This window comes from Thalassophryne amazonica, chromosome 10, assembly GCF_902500255.1.
Source record: "Thalassophryne amazonica chromosome 10, fThaAma1.1, whole genome shotgun sequence".
In the NCBI taxonomy this organism is placed as follows: Eukaryota; Metazoa; Chordata; class Actinopteri; order Batrachoidiformes; family Batrachoididae; genus Thalassophryne; species Thalassophryne amazonica.
The window spans coordinates 10056730-10070283 of NC_047112.1; the positions used below are offsets into that span (position 1 = coordinate 10056730).

The 13554-nt window shown below is 41.9% G+C and overlaps 1 protein-coding gene across 2 annotated transcripts in view; it reads right to left on the reverse strand.

The window, feature by feature from the left end:
- Positions 1–13554, reverse strand: part of nos1apa (nitric oxide synthase 1 (neuronal) adaptor protein a) — a 284458-nt gene that overhangs the window by 64857 nt on the left and 206047 nt on the right. Inside the window, exon 7 of one of the 2 annotated variants that reach the window (XM_034179422.1) lies at positions 1787–1956. In XM_034179422.1, coding sequence (XP_034035313.1) covers positions 1787–1956 — 170 coding nt within the window. Of the gene's footprint in view, positions 1–1786; positions 2005–13554 lie in introns of both variants that reach the window. The other variant, XM_034179421.1, reaches the window with a different exon arrangement.

The window sequence follows — 13554 nt, forward strand, 5'->3', positions numbered from 1 at the left end:
AACAGCAACACTGCCACCCAGTGGACACGTTCACACCTGCAGATGTGTCCAGCATGTCTGCATCTGGATGGAGAAGTCTGCAAAGCTTTTAAGAGCGGTGAAAGTTGACAAGTGAAAACAAAGGGCATCAACTACATACACACGTATTAGAAAAAAAAACAGCTATACGTTCGCCAGTGAATGACAGCTGAGGTCAGCCTGTTGCTTTTTAGAGATTTCACGCTGTGTTGCTTTCAATCAGGAGCTGTAATGAAGGGTCTTCAAACTCTCAGGACCAAAGCACTCTCAAACAGCCAAATAGCTCTGAGGTCTGACCCATTAGACCTCCAGTTGAGGTCTGATGGGTCTCCAGGTGGTGATTTCACAGTTTTGGTTCACCGAGGAGGCAAGCTAAGGTGACTTAATGCATCTCAGTGTAGATGGGGTTGTGAAATGAATAGTTTAATGATCTCTTGCTTCAAGTGCCACCTAACAGCCCATCTCCTTAATTATTTAGCTTTAAATGATACCGCCAGAGGAACCAAGAAATTAACTCCAGTACAGATCAGGGAGTTTCCTCTAAGTGGAACTTCTGGGCTACTCAGCGGAGTGAAAAAGAACACAAAGAAGCAAGAAGAGCAAATCATTTGCACAAATATTAGAGGAAACCACAGAGAATTAATAATGAATCTCGATAATCCTGGAGGGAAAAAATGGAAGAGTAAAAAATTTTTTTGTTTGTTGAACGATCGCATCAAATGAAATGAAACTCAACATGCTTTTAAAGTGAAACAAAACCTGAGCAACTCAAAGGAAGTGTTGGACCACTTCACACAACAGGTTCGTCCTCCTGTCCCACTGCAGCCTGTAGTCAAGGTTCTTGAAACGAAGCAATATCTCCACCGAGTGGACATTTACCATTAATGCAGGTAGAATAGAATTCCATCAAGAGCAATGGATGGATGGATAGATGGATGGATAGTTATATTCCACTGGCAGCACAGCAGCAATAAGAACAATAATGGTAAAAAAAAAAATGAATAAATAAAAAACAAAAATGCTAAACAATACAAACTGAGCAACAAAAAGATAGTATAATATATACACACACAGTATATATATATATATATATATATATATATATATATACACATACATATATATACACACACACATACTGTGTGTGTTTGTGTGTGTGTGTGTGGGCTGTCCATTGACATTCTAGTCAAATTTGAAAGTTAAGTCTGCACTGCTGTGACATCATTCAAGTGATTTAAGCACTGCAGTACATTAAATCACAAGACAGCTTCAAGGATTTCCTAAATTTCTACAATCAAACCCATAAAAACATAATTTAACCTTCAGCCCCAACAAAACACATCCAGTAAATGCTGCCAAAGCAACTGTCTTTAAAGTTGTTGTCACAGGTGGTTGGTGCAACGACTCCTCATGAACACTGAGGTCATCAAGCACCTAGTGGATGCCGCCTTGGAGTCACTTGTAAGTTGGGTCAAACATTGAGTGTGTCTTGGTCAAGTATATAGCCACTATGAGACAAAATATGATTCAGCACTCATTGACTCTATGACCTCATTAGTATGCAAAACAGGTCACTGTTGCTATGGTGATCATCCTCTCCACTGGGCCTACCCATGTGCCAAGTTTGGTTAGTTTAGGCCACAAGGCCTTGAAGATATGGTGACAAATGTCCGGATAATGGTGCTTCTAGCTACACCTTCCGCTGACACTTTGTACGGTTGTACAACCGAAACAAACAAATAGAAGCACGCCGACGCGGTAACTGTACCTTCTTCTCTGAGTGGTTAGTATCTGATGTCTTTGCTGTGGCATCCAGATCAGTTACACCTCGATTGAGGTTTAATTCCTCTGCTGTTGACAGCTGGTTCGTCTCGTCTGCGTCGATGTCCGTCTCCTCGGTGACCGTCGCCGTCTTCTCCGCACCTGTTAGCGCCCGAGCTGAGCCGAGGAAAGTACACACACATACAGATGGATAAGCACGCACGCCTGCACACACACATGTAGGCATGAGCATGTACACAAGCACACATGGGCGGACACACAAATACACACCAGTCAGCAACATTACGCATTAATGCATTTGGCAGTTCGTAACTACGGCAGATCACCGTAAACACGGGTGCATCTGTTAGCTGTCGAAATGGACTGAATCAAAACATGTTTCCGAAAAGTGCAATGTTATTACCAATAACGACAACTTCAGCCACCTCGTATCACTCAAAAACCAAAGAAACACTTCAAGATCTCCTCGAATCATTTATTAAAATCTGATGTATCCACTGTTACTAGAGGTTCATAATCCAATATTTTGCATCAGCATCGGTCAGATACTGAGCAAAATAACTGGTTCAGATATCGGATCTTCTCTTGCACATGTTGTGGGTTCACTTTTACATTTATTCATTTAGCATTTTTTTTCTCCAAACACAAGTTTTTTCAAAATGTACAAAACAATGCATGTTTACTTTTAGATGAGTACAATATATGTTTCACAGTTTGAGTTCACATTTTGTTGAGTGGCTAGGTTAGCAAAGTACATCCAGACAAATGAATTTATTAATAGATTAGCTGTTCCAAGATCACACTGGTATCTGTGCTGAAAGATTCAGTATCGGTATTGTATCGAAGATGAAAAAGTGGCACCGAGTCATCTTTAAGTGTTACTATTCAAAAATGGAATGCCTATGCAAAATAATGCATAAAAATGATCTTAGAGATTCAAGCAGAATTGCGATTTATAACCTGGCTTGTAATTTTTAGCCTTGTGTACTCACACGAGGTGATCTGTGCTGTGCTCCAGCTCATTTGACTAGTATGCAAAACAAAAATTACTCCAAGTAAACCACAAAGTCAGTAAAGTTTCAAACTCCATCACTGTAATGTTGCTGTGTTGCTGGGCTACTTTTCAAGTACGGAAAATGATATAGCTGCCTGCGAGTACTTTCAACTGTCTTTGAGTACTGGCATTGTGGCAGATTTGTGATGTGGGGTACCATGTGGTACCATGCTGGTTTTCAAAACACAATTCATGCTTTGTTGACATAAACATCTTAGAGTCTGGAACATGTAGTTGGGGGGGGAGTGCGATACAAGACAGCTACTCCCCCTGTTCAATTATATCTATGTAGCTACTTGCTAACTGGGTCGCTATCCTGTTGTGTTCAACCGACACAATCGGCGAGTTTCGGCAAAAGACATTCTAACAAAGAAAAATGTGAACCATCAACACACTTAATTGTACGTTTGTACCAGTTTAAGCTTTCTGTAGGTGATACGTAATGCCATGTTTTCATGAATATTTAAGACTAAAATTAAACAACAGTTTGAGATTTATCCTTTCCTGGTGCACATTTCTTGAAGAGATAAATATTCAGATTTTGAACTGGGTGTCACTAAAAACCAGGAACTTCCCAGCGTGCCCACACTGGACAAGAAGAAGAAGGAAGTAACGTCATCTCCGGAACATTATCTTAACTGTCCCATTAATTTTTGGATTAAGTTATAGATTTTTACAGGCTACTAACATTAGGGCTGCAACAAACGATTATTTGGATCATTGATTAATCTGATGGGGTTTCGACATGATTAATCGATTAATCAGATTAGCGGGGAATTTTTTAAAATGTGCCAGGGAAACAATTTTTCTCTCCTTCCATCACTTTATTTAACAACAGAACATTATTTGAAAACTTAAAATACTTGAAAATCAACAAATTGTCAAATGTTCCTTGGCTGTTGAAATATAAATTAATAAAGAATAAAACAGTTTATAATAAAGAACAAAAATAATTATTTCAAATGGCATTGCTTTATCAAAGTGCTGAGTTGCCATAAAACAACATTGAAGCATATAAATGTTATAAAATATATGGTGAAAAAAGAGGTATTTTATTGCTGCAAATGAGCAATTAGCATAACCAGTTAACCATAAAACCTAAATCAAAAACTGTAGCCTGACTCATTATATGTATATAACATTCTCTGTATAACTTGTAAACTATGTGGTCATTTCACAATGACACATGTCACTCATCCCACATATTGGCTTTCAACTGTAAAATAAAGCCTATAAATTAATTTCTGGAGCTCGTTTTATGTGAAGACTTTGACGGAGTTTTTTTTTCCGCTGCAGCGAGCGGCCAGTTGTGCGAGAAGAATTTGAATGTTTTAAACCAAAAAAAAAGGCCACTTGTCCGGTCGGACAACGATTTAGAGCTATTACTTGTCTGATCACATTTTACACGTCCCTGACAATCGAACAAGCGTTAATGTCGATGGTCGGACTTTGACAACATTAATAAAAAAAACTGTCGGTGCTGTTACCGTTTTCTTTTTCTCTCACTCTCTGCCCCTCACCTCACTGCTCTGGGAGACGCGCAGACAGCCTGAGCCTGACTAGCTTCATATCACTGCCTGACTTGTCATACTGAGACGTTACGACTGCTTAAACAAAAATGAAGATTTGTTAACTTGCCCAGACACTGAGCTCTCCCCTTCCTCGTTGATGACTCCGACATGCTTTCGTTTGAGATGCATCATTACCGTCGTACTCCCGTGCCATGCGAGGTCCGACTTGCAAATGTTGCAGTTAACAAACGTCTTTGCGTTAACGTAAAGTGCTCCCACACTTTTGAAGTCTTCACTTTCTTCTTTCTACTTGCTTCTGCCATATTCTAAGAGTGTAGTTCTTCTACGAAACAGTGTCTGATCTGCTAGGTGCACTGGTCGCTTCTGGCGCCATAATCGCTCGACACAACGCATCGATGATGCAATGTGTTGCCAGCGCCTGTCGTAATAGAGTTTTATCGATTTTATCGATTCGTTGTTGCAGCCCTAACTAACATACCTGTTTCCGTGAAGTGGTTTGGGTTGGAGCTGCACCGTGTTTTTGGTGTCAGAATGGTCATTTTTGCCAGCAGAATCTTTTTCGACTGGCCGGTGGAAACACTTATATTGATGACCGCACACGCAGACATGGGTGCGGATTCTCCACTCCACACGGAGGCAGAACTGACTACTTTCACTTTATTTTATTTTTTGATTTTATTGTTTTTGGATCATGGGAATTTCGTCGTGTGCAGACTGAAATGTTACGAGCAGACAAGGAACTGTGAGTCTTTTAACTTGAAGCGCAAAGCATCCCGCTGTAGAACGAGAGGATCCATTCACAGGACAGACTCCAGCCATCAGACGCAGACGCAATGAACAGATTACACCTGCAGCGGACTGCGCCAGCCACGGATCAGTACAGCAGAGACTCGAACCATCATGGACTTTGTTCTGCCAGGACAATGAATTAAATTACTTTCCCGTTTTCAAAATTAAAATGATCTCACTCGTAAGACTATATTATTTTCTCCTTATGTGAATGCTTTTAATATTTAATAATAACGTGCTACGCTATTCACGAAGGAAACAACATTTATTTAAAAAAAAAAAGCTCAACGATTCAGTCCCTTGTAACATTTATCAGATTTGAATGTACCTTTTTATCAGGAAAAAAAAAGTCAAATAAAAAATCCACACCATCACCAAAACTATTTTTTTAAATCAATTGATTAGACCAAAGAGCTGGCAAAAAAGTATCATCTGCCGAAAATCTCCTGCATTATTTATTGATTTATTTTCTAATCACCATTCTGTCTTCTGAACTCTGCCAATATCATCACTGTTGTCAGACTGAAGGTTTTCCTCCAAGTTTCTTCTCCCTCACTGTGGTCTAAATTCAACTCAAATCAATAAAGCTGGGCCTTCACAGCCTATTCAGACACACGTTCACGCTGGACTAAAAAAAAAAAAAAAAAAAAAAAAAAAAACCACACTAGGAAAAAAAAAGGTCTGAAAACAGCTCGACCTCCGCCGTGTTTACAATTGCTTTGGGCTGATGTAGTAACAATATGGCCGCGGCTGAGGGCTGAAACAGAGTGCAGGCTTCAGACAGCTGTAGTTTATCCTTCACCCGCGCACTTATCAACTTTTATTGTTCAGGATTTTTAAAAATATCAACATTTCATCACTTTTAGTGATTATTTGTGCACATTTTTTGGTGTCACCTAAACATCAACACCCAAAGGCTTCTAAGGTCCATTCAGGAAAGTCCTCCAAGAACCTTTCTTGCTGCTTAGCTTCCACATTGCTAACATGAAGGCGATAATGTTAGCTTAGCAACAGGTAATGTGCAAGTTGGGGCAGGAGGAGATGCTACAGCTACAAGCAAACATAACTTGTACCACTTTGCCATGACAGCACTGTTACATTTTAAATATAAATCATAAATTTTCTGGTTTCGCCCAAAGGCTTGTTGTCAGAACATCAGCTGTAAATGAGTGTGAGGCTGCCAGAACTTTCTCTCAGTGGTATTACACTGTTAATGTGTATAAATTAGTCCACGTAGGATTCCGTGCTGGTTTTCAGATGAGCAGCTATCAATTAAAATGGAGATCAATTCAGTGCACGCAGTTCTGCAAAAAGCAAGTTGATTAATTTTTTTTAATAACCCAAAGTGGGTATAAATAAGATTAGTGTCGCCTCCACCTGTTAGAAAGTGCTTTAATATTTTACGCCAAACACTTTGATTTGGCTCGCCACGTGAGTGAGCAAAGCGCAAACCGTTCCACGTTTTCTCATCGCCGCTGGCACTTTGTTTGTGGACTTGCAAGACTCACCACCTGTTGCCATGTAAACATGAAGAAGAAGAAAAAGTCTTCTAGTTAAATTTTAATTTACTGGAACAGATTTTTTTTTTTAAAGAGTCTTTCCCACAAATGCCCCCTGGGTAGAATTAAAATGTCTGTCAGGAAGCTTCACTTGTCAGGAGGCACTAAGAGCTGCACGCACTGAGTTGGCAACGATGATTCTACGCGGAAGAGATGGATGATATTAATGTTGCTCTAAAACACCAAGACCTCAGATAACATTAAGGTTACATCCCTTGACATGTCCCGTCATTCAGCTGCATCAGTGGGTGTGGCCTTCACCTTGTTTTTTGTACTATCATCTGTGATTCCTCACAGTGTTGACTGTATTGCACAATCCCCGTTGTGGTGCACCAACACACCGGCGTACCACCCACCCCTGTAACTAATCTCAATCAAAACTAACCTTGTTGTGGTGTGTGTAGTTAGTTTGACTTTACACTGAAGCAGTACACCTTTAATGGCCCAGTCACACGGCACTTAACGAAGGGCAACGAAGCCCTGACGAAACAAGAAATCTGGACTTTCGTAGACTGTCGTTGGCATCGTTTAACCTTCGCGCAGCTTCGTTCTTGCAGCTGGCACTACGTCAGGATTTTTAAACTGTTGAAAATTTTGAGCGAAGGGCAACGAAAACCTCAATTCGTCTGTGTCTCGTTTTGCTGTCGTTCTTGACGTTTTTTTAATCGTTTGTGTAGTTTTTGTCACGTTATTGTTTAATTTGACTTCGTTGGAGCAGCTGAATGTTTTCACAGAGTGCAGAAGCCGGTTTGTGAGCGCTGAAGCTGCTGCTGCTTCATGTACCGTCGGAAATTACAGGGCAAACTCAGCGGCAGCTGCTGCGTGTGCTGATTATTTTGTATTAAATATAACAATATGAGTGTAGGAATGATAATCCAGTCCTTCTGTACATGTGGCAACAGGTAGTTGAATCAAAATGATTCAAAGAGCTGTTCTGGAAGGCAGAATTCACATTGTGGATCAGTGATCAGCTGGTGGAATAACCGCACATGTGAGTCACATGCACTGATTAATTTACTGCTCTGATATATTCAATCATCTCTACACTTACATTTATATTTATTCTCCCTTTTGAGAGTTTTCTGTTATAAATCAATATATATGGGTTAGTAACGTGATACAGTGATACAGCAGTAACCACGACAAGTTTTTTTTTTTTTTTTTTAATTGGAGCAAGACGGAGCGCACTGCATGTTGTCAGACAGTGAGGATTCTGATGATGATGGAGGTGATCCCTCTTTTGTTCTGGACCAGAAACCAAAGCAGGTGGTCCACTGATGTGCGCACAGATCTCCACAGCTTCAGTTTGCAGTTTCTCCAGGACTCAGGCACTATAAGCTCCGTCCCAGCGCAGAGTCCTGGAACTCAGAGATGCAGACACACACTGCTCCAGCTGTGGCTCCAGGCACGTTTCGTTAAAGCGTCAAGATCGTGAGCTTCAGTTTTGTTAAGTTCCTGTTTCGTCCCTTTTGTGTTCTTGCTTTGCAGACTGTTCGGTGATAAAGCTCTTTTGTCCACCTGTCCTCAACGAATTGTGACTTTTTTTACTTTTTCCCTTCGTTCAGGAATCGTTGTGTACAGGGTTTGCCTTTTAGAATAAATAGTTGTGTGCCTTAAGGGCACCAAAATCTGAAACGTTTGGTGCCCCTCAGAAAAGTTCGGTATACCAAACCTACCGCTACGCAGCATAGCGGCAAAGCAACTAGGGGGGTCTGGGGGCATGTCCCCCACAAAATTTTGATATAAAAGGATGCAAATTGTGCATTCTGGTGATTTCTGGGGCAGATTTGGGGTGAAATTATGGAAGAACAAAAAACGAAAGAGATCTGCACAGCCAGTTAGCTCCCAAACAAGCCTTTAATAACACACCAAAGGTGACGTTTCGGGCCTCGCCCTTCATCAGACAGGATGAAATTATGGAAGGGAATTTTTGTGTTTTTGGAGTAATATTTTCTGAAATTTCGAAATTTTCTAACCTTGTCAGAAGCTGAGATGACCCCATGCCAATATGCATAGGCAGATTGGCATGGGGTCATCTCAGCTGCCGATGTTTTATTAAACATCCAGCCCATTAACAATCATGGCTGCCATGAGGGTTGATTACACTTGTTGTTGCTTTGTGTGTGTGTCGGTCTCAGAAAAGTCGCAAATTTTGTCCAAATTTGATAGATTTCTGTACAGTTATGAAATAAAAAAGGTGGATTCCAGTCGGGAATGCAAGTCTAAAGAGTTGTGCGCCCGCCCCCAAAGTAGGGTTCCACGGGTTCCCGGGTAACCGCTAAAATTGAACCCTGGTTGTGTAGCGTTTGACTGGGCCATAAGGAAGGTGTACTCTGGGCAGAAACCTCTCGTGTTGCGAAGTACATCCATCCTGTTACAGCTATTTGCAGTGCGTCTTTGTGAATATGTAGCACAAATATTATCAAATTAAACTGTTGTTTCCATTTTTACCCAATGCCAAAATATGGCCATTGGTTATTACGAAGGCCTTGCGTCCACCCGTCCGTCTGTCTGTGCTCAGCATAACTCCAGTCCTGTTACTGCCACAGTTTTCAAATTCACAGGGAGCATTCTTGGGACACAGACCTTGGACAAGTTCAAAGATGGCTAACCTTTATCTACTTTAAGAGGTGAAAAGTCAGATTCTGTTTCCTGTCTTTATGCTCATACGGCTGAGGGTATTTTAGCATTGCGTTATATTCTACATTTCCAAGACAACTTTATTGCTGTTGGTGTTTCCTGGGGTGTTGCCTTAATTTTGGAAGTGTTGTAGCCTCTCTTGGCCACTATACCAAAGACAGACAAATGCGTATGTTGGTATTTGCAGGGAAAATATCAGGAATTATTGACTCAAAAGTAAAAAGCCTGAAACCTTAAATGCAAAGCGGGAAACTCTCAGAGTCGTTTGTTTTGATGAACATGTTGGCTTCCATTAAAATGTCTTAATGGTGTCGCCGAATTGCCGTCGAGCTTCATACTTCGTACCACCGGCTTTACTTCGGCTGTGAACTTGCCGATCGCCGACATGCCCGTGGTCTTGTTGAACAGCAGAATTACTTTCAGGCCGTGTTTCTTCCCGTGTAAGCCGCTCTGCACACAGTTGTTGGGTTGTTAATAAGATTATTCTGTTTGTCGCGGCGGCGCTTCGTTCTGAAAGTCTCCTTCGTCTCTCCTTCTGACTCCTGATGCTCCGCCTCCTGTCCCTGCTCCTCTTTTCTAATCCACTCCCAATATTTCATCTTTTTGTTCATCCTCTGTGATCACAAGTTCCCTTTCTCTGCATGATCCATCTCTTCCTTCCAGCTTCCCTAATCCTCTTCCTCGGCCCTCTACATCCTCTGCTCCGTTCACTGCCGTGATAATTAGTTCTCCAGATAAGCTCATTGGCTGTGCATGACGGCTCATCTCCCTTAAAGTGCCGTGACCACGAGTGTGCGCACGTGTGGCCCAATCAGCGACGGATGTGCGTGGGAACACGGTACAGTAGGTGGGTGATCTCAAGGAGCATTAGCATGTGAAAGGAAAAGCAGAGGGGGGATGTGGATATGATGCAGCTCAATCCGAAACCTCAGAGTGACGTGGAGGGAACGAGAACGCAATGACATCCATAGAAAGCATCATCAGCATCATCAGTATCAGCATCAGCTACTCCAAATTATTCCACCTTTTTCCAAATGTCTCAATTTGCTTCTTTTATGCTTCATTCAAGCTGCACAGCTCCTCAAATCTTAACAATCTGGACTAAGTTGGTATTCATCCTAGACAAACCCTGCATGATGTCACCTGTACGTTTTCCAAAGAGACTCAAAAGAGCCGGTATGAAGCCAAAAACGTGGTGCTGTGGGTTATCCTCAATTTGGGTGTTGATTAAATCATACTTTTGGGACTGTGCGATGATTCTCATAACAGTTTCCTTTGGTGTGGGCATTAAAAATTATGACCTGGTTATTTTACCAATAATTGCGCGTTAACTGGACTTAACAGATCAAACTAGCAATACCTGCTGAAAATAACACCATTAGCATACAAAAAAGTCACGTGACGCTAATATCGCAGCACAGACGTCTTAAATGGACCATCAGGAGAAGTAAACACACAACGAGCTATATTATTACAAATATTTGTAATAAAATGCACAAACAACAGGCACTACCCTCCACAGCAGCAAGCAGCAACAGCCTCTGTGTAAGCGATGTTCTAAGTCTGAACTCTCGGCTCAATGAGCCGTCACTCAAAGCGGCCATGCCGCTAGTAACACATAACATCATGGCTAAAAATATTGCAAATCAAAATATTTAGAAGAAAAAAAAAAATCACCCCCCATACAGTTATCATAGCTACAGACACCAAAAGGATTTTTTTTGTATGTGAATGCAGATATGTTTTTTACTTCCTCTATAGTTGAACATTTTAACATGGGCTTCTAAGGGAATGTACTTGCTTTTGGAGCCACCCTCAAGTGGCCAGTAAAGGAACTGCAAAGTTTTCTTTTTCCAACTTTGCCTCATTTGGGGCCATTGATGTTTACAGTTTGTCTGAACTGCTTTAAAATTGATTATTTGCTGATGATCGCCACTATAGACAGAATATTTTCAGTCCAATTGTAAGACAAAAAACAAACAAAAAAGATCATTAAATTTTAGGCCAGATACAGCTCCATGATCATTTTTAATTTTTTTTTTTTTTATACTTCAGTTCACAGACTGCAGAGTGTCTGAAGAGCTGCATTTCATGGTCTGTTTTAGTTTAACTTCTCTTTGCAGTGTGTCGCTAACATACAACTGATGCTTCTAAAACTTGAATGTTTTGTTCCTGTTGAAGGTAAAGCGTTTTAAGGATCATCCACACTTTGTGTATCCGACAGCAGGAGAGGTCACTGAACACAGAACAGGCTGATGACTGAGATGAGGCTTTTTTTTTTATTATTATTACTTATTTATTTTGCTTTACGCTGCACCCAGTTACTCGAGGCCATCACAGCTGAAGTGGGAGAGATCTGCATTGAAATTTGGCACATGTTTTTCACTGCATACCATTTCTGTGGACAGCTGGAGCTGCACATGAAGAAAAATGTACAACTGTCAGAGCAGCTCCATGAGGCACTGGAGGATGGACCACACTAAGGAACCCCCTCAGTTTGCACATGGGCAATATTTCATAGCTGACGTTCTATCACAATGTAAGGAATACTTCTCATCTTACGCTCCCTAAGTAACCATTCGCTTGACAGAGAATCATTCTAGCCGTACACCAAGGATTAACGTTGGGTGATGTCAACATAACTGAATCATTTTGAAGTCATGAGGAAAACAGTGCAAAGGATGATGAAATCATGTGCAGGGGGTGGAACGTGGTTCCACAAACTACTGGAGGATGGACCAACAGAGTAGTTGGGTAAGCCATCTGTCTGCTGCTGCCATGTGAAACATGGTTGTCCGCTTGACCTTCTCCAGCCACCGGGGTCCCCAACACTCAGGTCATACCCAGAAAAATGCAGCACATGGCCAAAATGTTGCAGCTGACACTCCCTCACAATGCAAATGATTGTCCTCCTTTGAGTGCCCCTACGGAACCGCTCAACTGACACAGAGTCATTCCAGCAGTACACTAGGATCCTCCGAAGAAACCTAGTAGGACCTTGGGATGGTGGACATGGAGAAAATCAACATCCAGGGTGGATCCAGAGGTGCCTGCACATGGGTTTGTTTAATGTGGGAATGTTGCTGGATGTGGACAAACACACAGTCCTTGACAGATCCTTAACCTGGTTCGATGGCTGGAAAATCCACGATGATCGGGGTCTGAGGACCCGCTGTAGCCTTCATCCGCCTTCACAGTGGTTGGGTTACAAGCCTGCACCTCCTCCGCCTGGTCCACCACTGAGGACTTCTTGTTTCACCAAACCCCCATTAGCCGTCTCACATTCAGGGTTCCTGTTGGCCCTTCATGGTTACGGTAAAGGCCACGGCCCACACAGGGTGCCATCCGTATTTCACACCAACAGGCAACCCCCTACTTGATCTGTTACCCAGGTGTCACGGTGCGGACGAGGGGTTGGATTATAACACCCAAGTCTAGTAGGACCCAGATCTCTTCAGAATCCGTTAATACTGAGAATAATTAGAAAATGAGCTTGCGATGAAAACAGACCAACTCCAAGTGGAGCTCAAACTTTAAAGTGGTGTATTATTACAGGCAATATGGGTTTGTGACTCAAACAAACTCTCCGAAGGTTTTGATTGTCGCGCTGTTTGCAGATGCGGAGCTGCATCTTTTTGAAATTCGTGTATGATCCAGTCCCACCAGCCCCAAAGCCTCAATCTGTCAGTCACATGCAAACTTCAAACAACCTTACACTTGGATTCAGACAACTTTGGAGACCAAAATCTGAACAGCATACTGGCCATAATGGAGCCTTTAATCTTCACCAACCATTCCCACCTCTGTCCTCTGGGGGAGGAGCTTCATCAACGTGTCCTGACGCTGCAGAGGAACCCGTCTTGCCCCAACACCAGGCGACGATAAAAGTAGCTCAGCTCACCGATGCTGCTGTGCCGCTGTTTCTCTCTTTGGATTGACTCATCCGTGACACTCTCCTGGTTGCCAATTTGGGCACAATGCCGGCACGGTGCAGGAATGTGTGTATGTGTGTGTTGCACATAGTTTACAATGTGTTTCTCTGAGGACATATGCATGTGTGAGAAGTGTGTAGGTGTTTGTAGAAACTGCAACTGACACGACTGTGGATTTTGCATGATGTTTGGAAAGTGGAAAGTTCCCACCACGGCCTTAATCATGTAATTTCAGGAAGATTTCATTT